This window comes from Chlamydotis macqueenii, chromosome 6 (assembly GCF_036417535.1).
Source record: "Chlamydotis macqueenii isolate bChlMac1 chromosome 6, bChlMac1.mat, whole genome shotgun sequence".
NCBI classification, from domain to species: Eukaryota; Metazoa; Chordata; class Aves; order Otidiformes; family Otididae; genus Chlamydotis; species Chlamydotis macqueenii.
Genome location: NC_141561.1, coordinates 26619586 through 26640335, shown reverse-complemented (window position 1 = coordinate 26640335; position 20750 = coordinate 26619586). Strand labels below are relative to the sequence as shown.

General features: G+C 40.5%; 2 protein-coding genes across 3 annotated transcripts in view; both read right to left on the bottom strand.

The window, feature by feature from the left end:
• The window catches only part of PPP1R1C (protein phosphatase 1 regulatory inhibitor subunit 1C), a 49749-nt gene extending 44725 nt beyond the window's left edge, over positions 1-5024 (bottom strand). For both annotated transcript variants that reach the window (XM_086751012.1, XM_010129277.2), the window contains exons 1-2: positions 4802-5024; positions 2501-2561 (exon numbers count right to left, since the gene is read on the bottom strand). In XM_086751012.1, coding sequence (XP_086607138.1) covers positions 2501-2561; positions 4802-4882 — 142 coding nt within the window. In that variant the 5' untranslated portion in view covers positions 4883-5024. The remainder of the gene's footprint in view (positions 1-2500; positions 2562-4801) is intronic.
• A 9853-nt stretch (positions 5025-14877) lies between these two features.
• ITPRID2 (ITPR interacting domain containing 2) overlaps positions 14878-20750 on the bottom strand; it is a 41651-nt gene continuing 35778 nt past the window's right edge. Inside the window, exons 18-19 of the mRNA XM_086751022.1 lie at positions 16533-16657; positions 14878-16135 (exon numbers count right to left, since the gene is read on the bottom strand). Of these exons, the coding sequence (XP_086607148.1) occupies positions 16547-16657 (111 nt within the window). The 3' untranslated portion in view covers positions 14878-16135; positions 16533-16546. The remainder of the gene's footprint in view (positions 16136-16532; positions 16658-20750) is intronic.

Here is a 20750-nt window from a genome sequence, read left to right as displayed (position 1 = left end):
ACACCAGAATACCACAAAAATGCTGCTTTTTCCTGCTGCAATCAGAAGCAGCTGCAACAGAAGGCTATAGAAACATCTTATTCTTAGAAAAATGCGTGTCTGTTTTTCAAAATAGAAGTTGTTCAGATAATTTGAGTAAACTTCACAGGGGCATCCAAACATTTAGAATTGCATTAGAACATTTCAAACCCTTGGAAGCATATCCTTCACTAGCTGTTTGCTCCTAATGAGGGAACTGGAGTACTCCAGTGGGTGAAATTAAAGAGACAGGATTCTGGTCTAGCCCAGCTCTAATTTAGTAGGTGGTTTTACCAGTATCACTTAAATTCTCTGCTGCTTGGTTTCCCTGCTGACCTCAGGAGTCATGCTTCTAAAGCAATTTGCTGGAGTTTCAGGTTCACACCCTTACGATGATTATTTTATTCACTGTAAACAGGTACAGTGGTTAATTTAACATTTTTGGAGACAAAGTGTTATTCAGCATCCCAAAGAATTCTATACAAAATCCAATAGGAGACTAGCATTTAAGGTCTAATCAGCAAGGTGTCAAGAGCCCCTAGGACTAGCTGACCACTCTGGAAGTTGAAGGTATAAAACAATTTCAGAAACTACGCAGCACCTGGCAAGATCAAGCCCATAAGACTTTTTTTTTTACTATTTATACTTCCATTGTAAAGCTATTTTCTGCCTTTTGAGTTTGGCTTTGCAGTCCTTGTATGCAGTGGGTTTACACAGCCACATGTGCACATCCCATTCAAAACGCTTGCCCAGATCAAATATGTCATATGGAAATATGCACACTCGTGCTCATGGTGAGGTGCAGGAAAATGAAGGTGCTTTAAAAGTGTTTATTTTTATCTGACTTTATAGAAAATTAAAAAACAAGACAATATTACAATTTAACCAAGAATATAATTGATATTAGTTCCCAGTATCTAGTAAGAGGGGATAATATCTAAGTAAGCCGATATTAATAAGTGAAGAAAGTGAATACACAAGCTCTTGGACTTATATGGAAGTTGACTGATACTTGCATCCATTCTGACTCATAATAAAAATGATTTATTTAAAGATTTATTATGAACATTGCAGGAAAGGAGATAACAGACATGCGCCGCTTTGTTTACAGTAAAATTTCCTGTAAATTAAAAAGAGTTCTTATTCTCTGTTTGGTTTTGACTTGGTACTGTACCAAGTATCTGTTTATAAAAGGAAATATGACAGTACAATGTGTACAAAGTGAATTGCAAAAGAGATTAACAGTCAAGGTGAATTTGCTTTAAATTAAGTCCTAGCAACACAGACACTGTAGATCCCATTAAGGTGAGGAAAGTCGGTCTAAGGCAAGTCTTTCATGCACTGTTACTGAGAGCTGAACTGCCTGAAATTCACACCAGAAAGCTGGTCTCCAAACTGGGATTGCTGTTAGCCCAACAGCAAACTCATGTGTCACTCTCAGCGCCAAAATTATATAACCTTAGGCATGTGTCATGCTTGAACCTCCCTGATCTGTGTGCTGTGTTGCAATGATCTCAACCCCAAAAGCATCTCTCTAAATGCTTCCTTCTGCACTTTCTGAGGAACTTCAGCTACTGGTGATGCTAACCAGAAGTGAAGACCCTCAGTACAGTACAGTAAGTCCAGATCCTAACAGAGCTAAGATGATTTTGTTTTACTGAGGTGCCACTGCATACAGTAATGACCTAAGAGACACATCAGTGAGAAAAAGCCTGAACTGCTTTTAAAAAAAGATTCAAGTGATGAAGAGATAAGGCAAGAAAAAAATGTTGCAGAGCACTATACAAAAGAAAAGCTTAATATAAAGTAGGTAGCGTGTTTCAAAGCAATTATGTCTTGAGGACTTTTTCCTGCAATCCATTTTTGCTGAGCTTTTTTTGCTTATAATACTCCCTAAACAGCTTATTAAAGAGCCTTTCTGAAGTCACGTTTATGTGACAAAGTAGGTTGCAACCTCAAGTCATCCCATCCCACAGAAAATCTTCTGGGAGGAGTCTTGGGTGAAGATAATGTATTAACAGTTGAAAAGGAATAATTAAAACAGACATCATGTGTTTCATCAGAAAACTAGAAAACAACCTGTTTTGCAGAAGCAATTCAATTTGTTGAATTACCTCTGGAGCCAGCCTAGTATCTATAGAGATCAGAAAACCAAGACTAGGACATTATGGATCTCCAAAGTAGCCACTCAGGGAAAGAAAAGATTTGTGGATGGAAGTGCTGAATCAGGGTCCACACATGTGTGTGCACACACACACACAAAAAAGGACTTATATGGAGGATAAAAATCTCAAAATTATTAACATTCTCTGGAGGCCAAGATTTACACATATTCAGAGGGTTTACTCCAAACTCTTCTAAGATCCGTTATTTGATACATAGTGCTATGAAATTAATGATGGATTTTTAAAACCGAGTAGTTAATAAAACCAATTTGTCGACAATACAAGTTAAATGATTTAGAAGGTATGTTGGTGCTTACCTGGGGGCACATGTTCATTCATGATGACAAGCGATGCTGGTGTAGGCCTTCTTTTCCTGATCTGTAACATGCATAAACCAAGGCGAGTCATTAGGGTCCACCAACTGCCTCGCACCCGAAGCAAAGCAAAAAATCCATCTGGCACACTCCTGGGTCTAGACCAGGCAAAGTTAAAAAAGATAATATTTAAAGAACAGTAGCACGTCACTGTCTTACCGACTGTTCATCTGGTCTGGCAGTGATCAGGGTCATGCTGCTGCTTGTACATGAAAAGCAAAGGCACAGGGGAGAGCTTTGCAAAACATCTTTAGGTTTGCAATCATCTTGAATAAGTTTTTGGACATATGTTGCTGACATGTATTCGTCATATCTTAAAATATTGACATTTAGGTTTGCTTCAGGAAAATTATTGCAGCAGCTTGTGAGATTATGTGTGCAAATACCTAGTATTTTCATAGCTCTCACAAGTAATTGTTAATACTAATAATTTGTAAGTATTTCTAAACTGTGGCCAGAGTTGTTACTACAGTTCTTTAACTAAAGTAAAGCAACACTTAAGACTTTCAAAAGAATATTTTCAAAAAGCACGGTACAACAGATCTTTACATGTCAATATATTATCCTGATTTGTATGCAATTCTTCTTATTCAGAGTTTATTTGGTTAAGTACTTTTTTCCATTAATAGTGGTTGAACTACATGACATTGGACTACCCTTCTATAATGCACACATTTGCATTGAAAGCTGTGTGTTGCTTCACTAAAGCCTTCAGGCAATTTATATTGTATTGAATTTAAGAGAGGGACCAAGAGTATTTAAGGTAGAAACCATTCTGACACAAAATCTCAATGTCAGTGCGTTTGTTCTTTTTTAGTTGCTGAGCCAACACCTGTATTTAGCTGGGTTCAAATTTTGCTCTCAGAAGTGTAAATGGAAAATTACATCATCCGGGTTAATGGATTTATTCCAGACTAGCATAACTGTAGCTGACAGCAGAATTTACTACTTTAATTTCATCACACACCCACACTGAAATTGTATAGCGCTTGGAATTCAGCTCACAACATAAAAAAAAAGGACTGCCCATAAATACTGGGCAGGATTTGGGCCACAGTATTTCAAAAGCCATGGGAATTCCGGGAAATCCTAATCCTATGGTTCTCACAGATTTCAGAAAAATATCAGAACACATCCTGCTTGAATTCATTGCAGGACTGTTCCATAAGGTACGGACAGCTCAGAAGTATCTACAGACAAAATGAAGACCTGCAGCAATTCTCCCCTGCCCTCTTCTAGTATTTCTTCATTCTATGGTCACTCACAACGCATCATTTTCTGGCAAAGGCAGCTGCCTTTTAAGAGACACGACATCAGAATAGCCAGGAAACCAGATACCTGTCCTAAAGATGCAAGTAATTTCTTAGCTAATGGCATGGAACTCTCAAGGTTATAATATTCTCCTGGTACCATCTAAAACTAAACTAACCAAAATAGAAGCAAATGTCAAGGACGTGCACGGAGAGAAATATACTGGGTCACCTAATTACGACTTATCCAGCTTTTCTCACAAGATTCCTTGTGTCCTTCTTTATGTACATCTACGCATATCTGTACAGAATAATAGGTATCTTCTCCTCCTTAGACATCTGTATTGCTATATATATATATTATATGTATGTGTATGTTTTGGGACTGAGTCAAAACCTAAAATAGCAGACATATAATTCCAACGCGGCCATAAGTCAGGCATATTTCTACACATATATGTTTTTCAAATATGTAAGACACTGTAACAATGACATAAAGAAAACTGTATAAAAAATCATGAGAAATACAGGATGTAACTGAAGTTATAACTATTGTGCAAAACATTGTATTTTCTCATGTTAAAATGAATGGTAAATAAGCTATCTTCTGCACAATATTTCCATTAGGTACTTATTATCAGCCTCATGTTTTGTTTTAGGTACAAATAATATACTTTAGTTGATTTGTTGAGAATGTGTATTCATGTGAAGTTTGTACTAGGGCATAAGTCCAGTGACAGAAAAGGCACAACAAATACATAATGAATAAACCTACCCAAGGTAAAGAAGCCTTATTCTGGCTGGAGGGCATATCCTCCTCCCTTTTTGGGTGTATCCAGACATCACTATAGCCTCCAGACCATTTAACCTGTAGTTACACTAATATAAGTTAGAAAATCATTTAGGCCACAAGTATTATCTGTTCTCACCCCGCATCCTGACCCCATTCCTACCACATTCTCTCAAAACACCAGAAGAAACTAATCTTCCTTACCTGCTCAGCTGCCTCAGGATCTATTTGACTCTGAAACAGTGGCACAGCAAACTGTATTTTTTTAGGGCTGTTGGGCTCCATCGCAATGCTGAGGCGAGTCAGACGAGAGAAAAGCCTGGAGCTTGAGACTTGGTCTGCGCCTCTCCCCAGGCACCCTCCCTACAGCCAGGCTGGGTGCTCCTCAGTAACAGCTGTAGCTCCCGACTTAGCACAGGAATCTGCACGAGCCGAGCAACTCCCTTATTTCACATCCACGGAGATGCCACTGGCCTGGCTATTTTCTTTTTTTTCCCCTCTCCCCTCTTTTCTGCAGTCCTTCAGATCCTCTCAGCACAAGGCTGAAAGGAACAATAAGCTAATTGTGTACCAGTTCACTTCTACGTATGCCAAGCATTCGCTCAGAAGCTAATTGAAAATGCGATACCAGCATCGCATGGCCTGGAGCCCTGGGATTTGAAAAAGAGGATCTCTCCACTGTACATTACTAACTGACTGCTCAGAAGTGCAATGCAAGCTCCCTCTGAGTATTGCTGATGGGCTCTTAATTATTGATGAACACAAATCAGGAAGTTTTCAGATTTTGGGGGTGGAGGTAGCAGGAGGGGTGGATGCAATAATTCCATCTCTGTTACAGTGTGCCAGAACCGCCCTCCTCTCATGTATCAAACAACTGCCTTTGCTCCTTCAAACCCTTTTCTAAACCTCTTCCAGGAAGATTTTTGATGATGCTGCTAAACAAATGCCTAGACTTTCATTAAGCTTATCTGGTGTCCTAAGTGGATTTGCACCTCAGGCTGGGTTTGCAGAATTAGACTGCAATCTGTTCTGGTGGGCTCCATCTCACGTGACTCTAGATACTGAGAACATCCACATCTAAGCCAGCTATCTGGGCTCCCTCATGCTAGACACATCCAAGTGCATTTCACTCTGTACTAGTTAAGTTGAATATAGTGTTGACTGGAGATTACATTTTCTCTCCGTTAACCCTAGAAAAAGTAAAGATGATTCAGGCTAGCTACTCACTTTTAGATAGCAAAAATTCAGAGGGTGAAATCCTACTTTGGGGTACAAAATCTGTGCCTTCTTCCAAGACCAGGAAAAGAATTTGGTCAATCATACCAATAGTAGCCTTTGGTGAATATAACTGATTTTCACTTTTCACTTCACCTTCATTCAGAAGTGTGAAATGATACGCAGGAATCACTGACTTAACCTACCTCTTTGCTTAGAGCACCTGACCACTGCCAAGCAGGGCAGCAAAGCTCCTGCGACAAAGGTGTGCTTGATGCCAAAACCGGATCCCCAGGCAGAAAATGCCCTAGAGCCAGTTCAAAGGGCTATGCTGAAAGCTCAGCTCTAAGCCAAAGAATGTCGGGCCAATCTCCTGTTACGCACTACCAACAACTGGGAAGAAAGAGAAGAGGAGGTACAGCAGGAAAACCTCAACTGGCCCAGCCCATCACAGAACCAGCCTTAGCTGGGATGAGGCTGCCTGCAGAGAGAAAGTGTATTTTGGTCAGGTTTTTTTGGAGGGCCTGTGAACTTTCTCAACAGGGAAGGGAAACACAACCAGCCAGAACGAAGAGCAAACAGACAAAATTCATGGAGAGGAGTAACAACTTGAGTCTGCCTCTGATAGACTGCAGTAAGGAAACAGAGAAGCAGCTGAATTCAGAGCTGAGGCTGGGCACCACCAAAACTTAGAGGAATTTGAAAAGGTGTTTCTTGTTCAGGCCCCTGAGAGCACTAAGGGTTTCCAGAATTCATCATAGGTTTATTCAGAGTCACTGAGTATTTTTCCAGCAGTGCCAGTGGAGGAGGTGGGGAAGGAGTGGGATCACGGTTAGGAACAACGCACAAGCCGTAGACAGCAGAATAAACCAGCAACTCACAGATGGAATATTTGTTTGGCTTTGATTTATGCAAATGAAAACTGTTACACATTATCGGAATACCAGGGTATTTCTGAACAGAGGCAAGCACACAGGATAGTTGGTTTATGAAGAACCTGATAAAGCTCAGGAGGTAAGGATATACTAAAAGTTAAGGGCCTACCTGACTCAATGATCAAAATTAACTCTCAGTGAGGGCTGAAATTTCCCTCCTCATCCAAATAAAAACTACTGTGTACCATAGTGGTTTCCAGCTGACACCTAGTAGATGGTGATTTTCCTGTTAGATTTATTGTGGTAGTTTAGGTGGCATTAATGTGGAATCATAGAACCAGAGAAGAGACCTGTTTGGAGGGGACTTCTGGAGATACCTAGTCGTGCCTGCTGCTAGAAGCAGGGCCTGAGATCAGGTTATCCTGGACCTTCTCAGGCTGAGTCCTGAATATTTTCGGTGCTAAGGTGAAATGCTTGGTTTCCTTTACCACAACAAATGAAAGAGATGCATAGAATAGTGATGTTCAGTGTTTCACATCATCATTTTTAAGCCTTCATTATTCCTACAAAGATGAATCATAATGTGCTTTATAGACTTCCACAGGCAATTACAGCCAAAGCGCAATTGCAGCAGTTCTGCTGACACGCCTAAGAGTCTAAGACACTAAAGCAAGAGAGGCACACATCACTTTCACTAAGGACAATTAGACAGTTGTTTTCAGGACAGTCTAATTATCCAGTTTCGCAAGTCCTTCATGAACAGACTTGCCATTAACTTAAATGGCAGCTTCAGACATAGAGGATATACACAGGGATACACCTGGGGGGAGGACATACATAGGGATCTGAAGTTGTGGCTTTTCCCTGATAAATTTTCATACTTGAAAGAAATTAAAATATTGTTTTCTCAGTCACAGATAGCATGAGAAAAATGCTTTCCAGTTGCTTTGCTATTATATATAAAAACAAATAGTATCTACTAAATACCCAGTTTCTCTATGAGAAAACTATTTGCCATAAAATACCTATTATAGCTGTCTATGAAACGTCATGTATTAAATTATGCTACAGTTGCAGTGTATGTTACTGTCTTATAGGAGCTGTAATTCTCATTACAAAGGCTTAACATTTCTTATGTTAACGATAAAGTCAGTTCAAAAAACATATTCAGGTAGTGAAAGAAAATCAAAACATTAAATGCTCACAGGATTATCGAGGTGTGTTTCAGCTCTAGATTGCTGGACATTGCCGTCTAAAGGAATTGTGTCTCAAAGTTGTTGCTAGTAGAAGTATCTGAGAAAAAACGCTCAACAGTCATATGAAGAAACAAACCAACAAAAATACTTCTCGGTGGGTTCAGAAGGGAGCCAGACAACTGGGACAGGACAAGACACAAGGACAGATCCTTATCGGGGCTGCTACGCCTCAGAGAGAGGCCCACTGACGATGCAATATGGGGATATTTGCCTCTCCAGCTCTCCTCTCTGTGCTTATTTGGAGCTGGTGCCTGGCAATCTTCACATGCACTGTAACAACAGAAGTATTTCTAAAACAGTGTTAAGAGGCATATTTCAGAGAGCACTCGGGTGTAGCGTTTGAGGAGTACTACATCAGCTCACTCTTACACCTAATTTGCAGCACTAGATGTCTCCAGGCAAAGTGTGCTTGCATTTTCTATAGACTGCATCATAGTCTGGGGAAGAGCTGAAATGCATTTAAGTACTGCCAAATCCTTTTAGCTCATCTTCTGTTTTTAGTGCACTCCCCACAATGTTTCAAATTCTTTCATGATTCAGCTAAAACTATCATGGAAGGAAAAATAACAATAACTGTCTAAGATCTTTCCTTCCTATGTCATTTACTAGGTGCTGGTATGGAGCGCTGCCTTTTAATAGATTCTGCTGCAGTGATGAGCTATCAGAGTACTCACGGCACAGGTCCTGCTTGAGATACTTTTCCTGTTGTGTTAGGGGAGGTTTATACATATTTTCCCCAGCCAAAGACAGAGGCTGCTGGGAAGGGAATTCAAGTGTCTCTGTGCTGCACTCCCCTTACACCATTCCTGTTGTGGCGGTGATCTGCCTCAGCTTCTCTGCTGTGGTTGGAGACTACTGCCTGGTGAGGAGGGGAAAGAAAGCTGGAGCTGCTTGTGAAGCCAACCTGCCAAGGCTTTGGCTCCTGTCTTCACCAGTGCAGCTGCAGGGAAGCACTCAGGTACAGTGCTCTGATCCACCAAGTTGCCTTCACAGAGCAAAGACTTGGCTTGGAAGTGGCACTCCTTCCAGCCTGCCTCTGAGGAGATAGCTTTAATCCCCATTGCAGCCACTGACACACAAGAACCTTTGCAAAGATGCGTTAATCTGTGCTTTCCTTGGGCTCTTTGGCCGAGACCTCTCCTCAAGCCACATCTCCTCCGTGCACTGCTGGGCAGCCCCAGTGTCATCAGGGGAAGAAAGGCTGCAGAGCACGTGGCTTCCCAGCTGCTGCTCACCGGCTTTCTGCTACAGCCAAAGGGGACTTCAGCGTACCCCTTCCTTCTGCCCTTTTCCAACAAACTGACAGACAGTTTTTTCACTACTTTTATCAATACTGAAGTATCAGTTTCACAGCTTTTGGTGTGAGCCATGGGCAGACAGGCTGCAGAAAGCAGGAAGGCTGGACACACCATACTTGTTCATGGACAAGTTTTCCTCTTGAGGCTTTACACGGGGCATTGCTCATAGATGCTAAAATTACATGCAAGCCTTCCCAGAACAAACAACGACATATTCAAAACGACCCTGAAAGTTTCCTTTCAAAATAGCTAAATACGGGTATTATAATAAGGGTGGCTCCCACTCAACCACTGAAAACACTGTTTGCTATTTATACACAGAAAACACAAAGAATTTAAATTTTGCAAGAGTGGGAGAACATAGAGCAGGTCACATCTGTCTTATGAGCAGTAAGTGCTGCTGTAGGCAGGTCAAGAAGAACAGAAAGTCTTGTTGAGTAGCAACAGAGTTGGTGGGACATTCAGTGAGAGCTGTTGGCCTAGTAACAGCTTAACCCAAACTTCCATCACCAGTACTCGTCCACCAAACACCAGGCTTGGACATGCTTATGTACTAACTACACACATGGAATCATAAAGCCTAGATAAGCAAAAAATATAGCTGTTTCTATTTATACAGTCTCTTTAATGGAGATAATAATTCCTTAGCAGTATAATTTTAATAATAATCAGTTTAAAGTTACCTTTATCTGAGGGCATAAGAACTGATTCTATCTATTCAAGTCTTCCTCTGGTACTCGCGTATCTCCAGACTATCAAGTAATGTACAGACATATACTGGCAGGTGCTATCCACTACCGTCCATAGAATACACATATCCAAAACATAGGAAATTAATGGGACATAACCTGATTACACAAAAGGTCTACGTTTAATATGGACTATAGTTCAATAGTGTAGAAACCAAAATTCTTGTAATCGTTTTAGGGAGGTATTTCAGCAGGAAATCATGCTAGAATTTGCTTCCTTACCAAGAGGGTAAATCTAATATACTTTTCAATAAATGGAACTACTGTTGACAGTTTACATAGACTTTAGAATGAAGTTACATTATCTTATTTCCATATTAAATCTTTAATGTAAAAATTGACTATAGCATTGAATTAGACAATTGAAATATAAAATTGAGTTTCTACTGTAAATTTCTCTTAAAACAAAAGTTAAAATATGGAACACAGAGAAGCTGAACAAGGATGAACTCCTACAGTTTCAGAGTCTGAGTTAGAAAATTCAGTGTACAAACACATGCTACCAGGCTAAAAACAGAAAGTAATCACTTGGGCTATAAAAGCTCAGGATGTCAATTCAGAATATGTTTTTTTTAATTCTGATTTTTTGTTAGTTTGAGACTCTACATTTCCCTTCCTTCTTGCCTCCTCCTCCACCTCAGAGGCTAGGCTAGGCCTAGAGAAGTCACCACAACCTCCAAGGTGGTGTCTGCAGCATCCACGTGGGAGTAACTGAGCTGGCCAGGCCACTGCAGCTGTCACAGGTGGAGAGCGGTATTGGGGGTTTGGTGACCCGGAGATAGTAGCTGAGGCACATTTGTTTGCTATTCCTTATACCAGTGCTAGGAACAGCAAGAATGGGGCTGTTCCATGAGTAGGGACAAGCCAGGAGCCGAGGGGTAACCCAATTCAGGCCATGCCCTCTTTACAGCCCCATGGGGCCTGAAGGCAGCAGCAGAGCTAGAAGGCATCACGCAAATTTATTGAGGGATTGGTTCAAACAAAAAAAAAACCTTCTCCATGCAGGCTGTGCTTAAATTGCAGAACTGATCATCACAGGATGCTGTGGACACCAAAACTTTACATGAGCTAGAAAACCAGCTAGATACGTTCAGAGAAAAGAAATCTCCCAAGGATACCACTGCTGGTCAGGAAATCCCAGGTCCACTGACTGCTGAGAGCAGGAAGGCAGAGGTGGTCCCCATGCCCTTCTCGCACTATGCTTTTCCCAAAGAGTAGTGTTTGCTGTTGGCCACTGTGGGGGTGAAGATATCAAAGGGGCTGGACCTTTGGTTCATCTGCTGTGGCTGCTCTTATGGTATCGACTGCAACAGAACTCCAGGCGTTTCATAAGCCTACTACGCTCCTTGTACTTAAGAATAATCAATCCCTTTCCTAAGCTTTTTTTCCATTGCTTATGCCAGTGTGAAACGGCCTAGATGTAAATTTTCCTGCATCTCGTCCCAATAATAACCATATCTAATTTACTAAGTACACATTTAAAACCTGCATTGTTCAATTTTTGGTACAGGACATTGCCTTTCAAAATCACTTCCCCTGTCTTTATGATACTTCGAAAACAAAATCTAAAACAAAAGCTGAACACACAAACTAAACACAAATATTTTTGTAGGTGTTTTCTTAAAAAATTGACTCAAAAACTCCCTAATATGTTGTAGCAAACAACCGATGGAAAACGGGACTACTGTAGAAAATAAAAACCGAGAAACTCTACGTAATTATACAAAGCCTTACAAATTTAGAGCCACCTGTGAAAGCAGGCATCTGTACCAAAGATTTCACGGTAAGCAGAATAGCTACTCACTCACAGAGGCAGTAATTGCTTTTCCTCATGCTGCCTTCTCATTGCTACCATTTAATTACTTAACCGTTGTCCAGGTTTTCCCCTTTTACCCTGTCAAAAAAAGAGAAAGATGTTTCTGTATGTAACATTCACCATCACTCAGTAAGCATCCATACAGAAATGCCTGATGTGCAAGCTCTTTGGAATTATCAAATTTGTTTCTTTTTAAAAAAAAAAAATTGTCATCTTTTATTGTCACAACTTTTATTGCAAAAATATTGTGCATTTTTATTCTATGGCACGAATATGAAGGATTACCATCACATCCAAAATCACATACGAGATACCAAAGTAAATTTGCATTATGCCAAGTTAATAATACGAGGGGTTTTTTTTCCCTGAAAATAAAACCATGTGTTATTTTGACATTATCATGTTAATTCAGAAGAATGTGTTGCATCAGACTGAAGTAATCTAACCAGTAGTTACTCTGTTTTATGACATCATCCAAGTTTCATAGTTTTGGGTTTGTTCCCTATTGAAAAAAGAACTTCCCAGTAGTTTAGGTATGATTTTGTTTCACATTGCTAGTCATGGTTTGAATTAATCCAGTTGTTCTTCCCTCTCCCTAATCAGTATCTTCCTGGGGCCAGTTTTACTGAAACAGATTAATCTGTGCTATAACTGAATCAAAATGTTCTGATATGTTCTATATTTCAAGTCTAAGCTTTTCCCAGCATTACGCAAAATCCAAAGCCAGTACAAATGCTGCCCCTCCTGACCCAGCAGAGCAATACTTGTGGGACTATCAGTGATGGGACTGTAAATTCTCACCTTCAAAGAGCCAGCAATCAGAGCAACCAGTCCTTAGGAAATGCACAGCTTGGAGTATCTTGGGCATCACTTCCCTTCTAAAAGCAGGCCACCAAGGGCTTGCACACCACACAATTTGAGAGACAGAAGATGCAGGGCAGGCTTCCCCTATGAAGTTTGTGGTCAGTGAAAGTACCTGAAAGAGCTTCAAGAACCCATCAGTTCTTTCAGTAGGGGCAGGGCCACTTTGAGTCCTCTTTCCAAACAGTGTTGCAGAAACTACCAGCAGCAGGAGCCTCTCCTCCCAAGTACTCACCCCCAGCCACGTAGCTGGCTCCGTGGCCATCCTCGGTCCTCTCCTCCCCAGGGCTCACCCACACGGTGCTGTGGCCGAGCAGCAGCAGCACCCCACAGGCATCGCAGCACTAACCCACGCAGCACAGGGGGCTGCTCCCACCCTTCCAGCTATTGCCTCCAGCTGACAAATGCCGAGACGTCTCCACATCATTTCAGTAGAGGTGATTTTTGTAGCTTTTCACTGCAACAATAGGGGCTAGATACATGCTTTTACTCACCTTAAAAAACAAAACAAAACAAAACAAAAAACTCCAAGTACTAGGCCCCCAAACCTCTGCCTGATTTGAGCTGTGCCATAGGCACATATTGCTAAAGACAAGCCTATTTTGCCACCAACAGGGACATAGCTGTCCTGCACCAACAGAAAACAGCTAGCTCTTAGGGTTTCTAAAATATAGTCCTTGGCTTTATATTCCTGCAGCCAACTGGCAGCCACAACGACCACTATCACAGTGAAGTTTAGAAAGTCACCCGAAGTGTCTCTGGCATCCCTTACAGCTTTATTCACAGCAAATTTGATTGACCAATATTTATCAGCCACTTTTAATCTGCATAGAATTCATATCAAATTGCAGACTGGCAGAAAAAAAAAAAAAGACAACACTAATTTGTAAGTTAAGTAGCAGTTTCAATCATTAAACAAAAGAAAAACTGACCATGCTCAGAAAATCATTACAGCTGAGTTGACATCACTGAAGGGAAAGCGACCCTAGTTAGGCCTGAGTCCAACAGCAATGATAGCTCTTCCTAAGGCACAAGCAGAATTGTCAATAAAGGTTGATACTAGTTCAGCTTAACTTACATGGACTTACATGCACTACATTTTTTTTTTTTTAAACAGGAGTTTATAGACATTCCTATATCTACATAAATGTCACTCAGAAAATATCAGCTCAGAGTGTCTTTAAGAAAGGCAAAAATCAGGATTACGGAAAAATAGGTGCTTGTATATTTATTAGTTTCAGTACAGTTTTCAGAAATGTCATTTTGAAATATCTTTATTTTAAATTCTGCCAAAACCTCACAAATCTGCCTTCCATCAGCTGCATGAAAAATTGGCACAATTTTTCTTTTCTCAGGATATATTAAACATCAGACTCTGCATTGCTAAGATCAAATGTTCTTACAATCTATGAGCTGAAGCACTCCAGACACTCTGGGATGTTTCCTACAAGTGACTTTTCTCGCTGGAGCGGTGAGGAGCCAAGCTCCTGCACCCGCAGAGGATGCTTCTGGCAGCCACTGCTCAACAGCCACTGGCTCCTGAACTGATTTCCTCCACTGCTCCATGAGAGCCACAGTCACCACCTTTCTTGGAACGCCACTTTGTACACGGGGTTTGTACATGGGCACAGGACCTACGTTAATGGTTGAGCATGCTAATTAATCTGGCTAGGGGACAAGAGAGCATCTGCTGCTGCAATTATTTGTGTAGGTTTTGGGTTTGCGCAGTTGCAAAGTTTGCAGGCACTCAGGTCTGGCTGGTTACTCTCAGGTGGCATTCTGGAGTGGAACTGCGTACTTATGCAAACTGCAAAAGAAAGCACAAACCTACTGGAGCTTACCACCTCATACAGATTTGCCATGCATAAGTGCTGTCAGAGTTTATATTTTAACTTTTAAACATGTAGGATGAGATTTTCAAGAAAACTCTGGCTCTACCCACAGAGACAAACTCTGAGGTCAAGACCAACCAAATTCTCGGAGCCTCAACAAGAGCCAACAACTTTAAGAGTTTGGTTTTAAGTGCTAACATTTCTCCCAAATTTATATCTCACATTTCCTAAGTATATAGGGTCCCCTGAACATCTGAAAGCTTTTGGAAACCTGAGTCCTGAGCCCTCCTGCTGTTCTCCATTCTGTGTACTATTTGATCAAATCTATGTTACTACTTTGCTTAAGAACAAATCATGCAAATGAGAAACAGACACAGATTATATGCAAAATAAATATTTTATTGGTTTAATATACATTTTTATTAAGAAATCAGCCCTTGTGTGTCTTCCTAACACAATTTAAAATCTTATAAACTTTTTCATATAATATTGTTACATTTGAAATTATTTTTGATTAAAGACCTTGACATAGTGTAAAGAGTTTTAGTTGACGGAAATGGCAAAGGAGTAAAGGGATTCCAAGTACAACAAAATGGGATATTACATATCCACTAAATGTCTATTTGACCACATAAAACTTCCAATGACTTCCAACTTGCTCCATTGGAACAAACGCATGTTCACCAGCCTAACTGAAAATACACTCAGTGAGGGATGGGGAAGGAAAAGAGATTTTTTCCATTTTCCCCATAACACAAGCAAGGTCATTCATCCATTCCAAGTTGCACATCCTAACTGCTTTCAGAAGATCAGTACTTTTATTGCATTTCGGTTAATATGAAGCAGAAGAGAACCTCTCTTGGTATGACTGAGAGCAGTCAACACGACAAAAAACAGTGCTTAAAAGAAGGCACTTTTCTACACAGAGACAGGCAAACAGTAAGGAAGCAAATAAAATTAGTTAAAAGTTGTCTCCTACACAACAATAAGGCTTTCAGTGTCAGAACTTTAAGTAGTTTTAAGTAACCTCATGTCATTCTACCACTCTGCCAATAGTAACCGCCCCAAGAATTACCAGCAATTTTTACAACAGGATTGTTTCCTTCTTTTGAAGTGGCACTAAGTAACAGCAGTGGAAACCATTATTGGTTGTTTCAAGCTCTTAAAGTGGATCAGTTATTGCACAATAAATACCTCATAGAGGTCAGTGTTTTGGGGGGGTTTTTTGTTGTGGGTTTTTTGTTTTTTTTTTTTTTTTTTTTAAAAAAAAGCTAAGCTGAATGCATGTGTGTTACTTATAAATTGGTTAAGTCTGGAAATCTTCAAGTTTCATGATGCATCATTAGACAAAGAAATTAGCTACAAAAAAATTTACAACAGGGACATACAAATAAATACAAAACCTTTCAGAAAGCCACAGTTTTGCCGAAGCATTAAGGAAAGTAATGAACTAGTTAAAGTGTCTCTAAGTCTTTATAGATGAACCCAACGAAAGGCACACATCATATAACCAAACATCGAATACAGTAGCCTATCTCAGCAGCTTTAACATCTCCTGAAGCAAAAATAACTTGATGCTTTCGCCAGTGTATGCCACTCATAGCAGGATCCCACAGCATTTCGGACTACATCCAACCTTACAGAAGAGAAAAAGCAAGATGAATATCTAAATTAGATTTTTGTAAGTATGCTTGTTATGCTTAAGTATGTATTTCAATAATATTCATATCTAAGGCAGCCAAACTACAGAAATCCTCTTGCATGACGCATTCACATGCAAAGTCATCATAGAGCACACTGAAACCGAAAATCAAGGACCACTGCATGAAAGCTGACAGTAGAACGGGCCCAAGTATAAACAAGTTAATTTTCCAAAGCTCTCCAGGATTAGCATTATCCTCTGTATTTAATGAACTTCAATTTTGATCACTTATTCAAGGTGAAAATACAAACAAAGCAAGGTTTAAGTTAACAATGATATTTCATATGATAAAAAAAAAAAAATCTGGTTGTGGCAGTTTTCCAAATATTACCTGTAGTACCAGTTTCACGGCTGTGTATCTTGTTTTGCAGTTGCAGATCTGCTTTGGGGTGACACAGCTGCTAACAATCCACTTACTATTTCTCGTCTTATTTCACCAACAATAGATTCCTTGATCTGAAAGGGATTAGCCAAAGTTTTAAGGTCAGTAAGTTATATAACCAATGGATAAAACTAAATGATATTGCAGATATGTTTGACATTATTGACATATGAAAACGTACACCACCAAAAAGTCAACTTTCAAAAAATGCAAATGGAAAAACATAAGAGGGTTTCTCTTGGAAAAATAACTGTAAGTAATTCTAAAGTTCTTGTAAATCGTACAAATGCAAACCAAAGTAGTTCTGTTTTTCCAGATGGTAAATATATCTGTGTTTTACACTTAGGATAACTGGTTTTATGTTAAGAAAAACCACATTTCAGCTATGCAAAGATCTGAAAATAGTATTTCAGGATATACACATAAAAAGCACCCCTGCTTTTCTGACATTAGTCACTGTCTCTTGAAAATGAAGGCAGGACCGATCTGCCTCACAAACAGATTATGGAGTAGAAAGGGTCTAAGTCCATGAATATGAGCTGCTGTTTTCATACAAACCAAAAGAAGACCAATCCTAATTACATACTTTCAGCAGCAAAGACAGAGAACTTCAATAGTTGCTCACATCATCAGTTGGCCACTGGGACATGATCTATACCAGCAAAGACTATCTTTCACAGGATTCTGACAAAGCATATGCCCATTAAATTTTACATAAAACAAACCCAGGAATTACTACTAGCAGGCCCTTGAGTGTGGCTGAGGCTAGAACAAAGAAAGAACAGAGCATTGTCATCTACAGTAAAGGAAAAGGAGAAAAGCAGGCAAAACCCAGTTCTACAACAGCATCTTATGCTGGAAAGGAGCAGGGCATGACAAAGAAAAATAATATGGGCTGCTCACAAATACGAGAAATCTTTGGCACCAATTCATTTTTGGATGGTCTTCAGGAAGGACTAACAAGTCAGATATGGTTCCAAGGACAGGGGAGGATGACAATGATGAGAGAGTGCAGGGGGGTAAGAGTCAGAGCCTGGCTGTCGGGGTCACTCACAGAAGCATTCCTCAGCCCAGTTAAGCAATGCAGTTTTATTTTTCTTACAAAAAGGGCAAATAATTTCCTGGCACAAATAACTGATCTTAGACTAAAGAAAACATTGTTCACAGTGTTATTTCAAAGCAGTTTTCAAGTGCCTGAGTAGCGGTAATGAACATGAGACTCTATGCCAGAAAAAAAAAAAAGCCCAAATTTCTAATCCTGATTTTGCCAGTAACAAATCCCTTCATGTTCTGATGCCCCACCAATACCAAGGAATAACATTTACTCAAATTCAGTGTTCCCAATGGCCTTGCCATGTTTGCATAGCCCTCTCATCATCTTGATGATCATCTTGCAATTATTCTTCTAAGTCTCCACTTTCCCTGGTGCGTCACAAGGATTAAGCAACAACGTCAGAAGGGTGGCAGCAGCGTTAGCAATAGGTTATTTATCCCTTGTTCTCCCTGGCAAGCAATTCAATCGCTAGACAATTAGTGGCAAAGTTCCTTGTTTCATTACTTCTTTGCATCAGGCAGAAGTTCAGAGGCTATAATATTATTGGGAAACAGGTTTCCAGTTGGGTTGTTTGCTGATTAACTCACAAAGGAAAAGCCAGTGTGTAACAGAACCTGGCTCACTGACAGTCACAAGTGCTAAGGATGTCTATGCAGATGCACACACAGATGTACAAAGCTTTAGGACTGCTGTCCATGCAGTAAGGGATTTGGGATTTAGAAAAGTTGGCACAGGGAAATGGCACCCTGGCTGCCTGGCAGGCCACTGTCCTAAGAGAGCCCCACGTTACTCTTTCTGCTTTTCTTCTCCAGTATCACACAGGGCGGGTCTGTGAGTACACTACAAACCAGTCATTCTGTGCCCTTCTCTCAACAGATAGACAAAAATAAACATCACTTTCCAAAGAAAACTGATAAAAGCTTCCCAAATTAGCAAGTAAATGGTCTAGTATGACAGACAGTCCTGTGGCAAGGCGGAGACTGGAAGGGAAGCAGCTCCTGTTCTATTCTCAGCTCTTCCAACAACTTCTGGCTTGACCTTGGTGGATCTCTTGAGCCCTCTGCCTCTCACCTTCCAGCCCGGATGACAACAAGGCCACCCTCTGCTGCCTCTTTTCACTGCCACTGCCTACTCCCTCCTTTCCGGACTCATCAAGGTCATTCCTGTGTGGCGAGCGTGGCATCGATTCCTGCAGTGACTCAGTCCCATGTGTGTGTCATGACAATTGCCAATGTTTGCCTTTTTCATTACAAATTATTTAGGGCAAGGTGCACCTTCCATTTACCCTGCAGAGGGTACAGCCCGCTGCCAAGGTGTCCTCCATACAAAAGATGGAAGCAGTCAATGAAGGCTCCACAGGTATTTTTGGCAGCTGAATGAAAAATTGATCACTTGACAGAGAGCACCCCACTCATTTACAGTACATATACTACATTGATACAATGCTAATATTCAGTATCTCATTAATAACATGGTACCACATTCATAGATAGTAAGATGAGGAATCCAACACCTGCACAAGAGAAGTACGAACAACCAACAGAGAGTTTTGATCGATGCTGAGCTAACACGGATTTGAACAGAAAACAGAAAGGGGAAGATTCTCTATCAAATCATTTTTCTGTGCCATAAAGACCCATTACAGCCTCTTAAAGCAGATGCTGAGAGCAAAATCATATATTTCTTTAAAGTATGACTTCATTAAATGCCATTTACAATGGAGAACTGTTAACAAAAATAAAACCTGCACTGCTCTTAACCAGAAAGCTTTTCAAGCTACCACATCTTTTAAACTGCGGAAGAGCAGAGTGAGAGGGCCTGGTGGCACTCCCAGTGACACTGTGACCTACAAGTCGAGCAGCAAGTCCTTCATGTGATACTCCAGTGGAGGTCAGGCTGCATTTTCTTCAAAACAAGAGGGCCACTGTTTGGCATTTTAACGTTTCACATTGCTGAATGCTTTTCCATGGGGGTTGGTCCATTAGCATTAGAAGTTAACACCATGGGTTGTTTTAATGCCAACAAAAAAATTCCAGATCAAAGCTCACATGCATTACAGCCCACCCAGGCATATTCTGAAACACTGCCTGACTTTTCTTTCCCCAACACAAGGTCACGCAACTACAGAGAATGAGAGGAATAAGAAGGGTTTAACATTTGTGAGTGCATACATCAAGAATGCATCCTACCAGATTTCTTTCTTTTGACAACAAATCTGGAATTCCTTTGCTAACAACAAGGCTACTTAAGGAAAACACATTTCAATTTATGCTGGTTTAGCTCTTATGAAATACAGAAGATTTTCCTGATTGGTATTCAATAGCATATTCTGGCTCTGCAAAAACTACCGAGTACTTCAAACCAATGTATCTTCATTCTGACCTGCAAAATTTCCCATGCTCAAAATCTGAGCTGATCTGAAACAGGTTGCAATGAAGTTAAGCTGAGGGACAATCTCTCTGTGTGCTCAAACATTTACAAAGTTAGCCAAGCTCAGTTATTTGCTGACTACTCATCTTTGCATAGTAGCCTCTCAGTTCAATTTGGATTCTTTCAGCATTACAATGTCCTCAGTGCCAAACAATCCAAAGAACAATCTCTGTGAAAGAGTACACATCTTTATTTGCTATCAATTAATGAAGTTAAAGATGAACTTTCACATAGGCTAACCTCAGAGAAAATATTGACTGAAACGACTCCAGCTCCCTTTACTGTCTCTGCTGCTTTTACAGAACACTGGAATTACAGCTCTCAGTTTCTCCTTTAGTATCCCTTCACCACGGCACCACTCCTCTGACACACAGGTTTTTACAGAAGGGCTGGATACAAATGCAATATCCTGGCTTCATTTCAGACTCAGCAGCAAAGTGCAAGGCGTGACAAATATCTCACGTGCAAGTTTTCTCTAAGCATTACGCAAAGAACCCCTTTAAAAAGGCATGAAAAGAAAGAAATGGACCAGAGAGAATTTGGGATGCCTGGAAGAATTGAGGATTTCTCCAAAACAAGGCCTTTCCCAAGGCTCCCTCCAACTTTACTCCAGCTACTTTAGAGAGGATGGCAGCAGGAGGTTGGTGGGGGGCAAACATTGCCACCCTGCCTCACTCATGCCT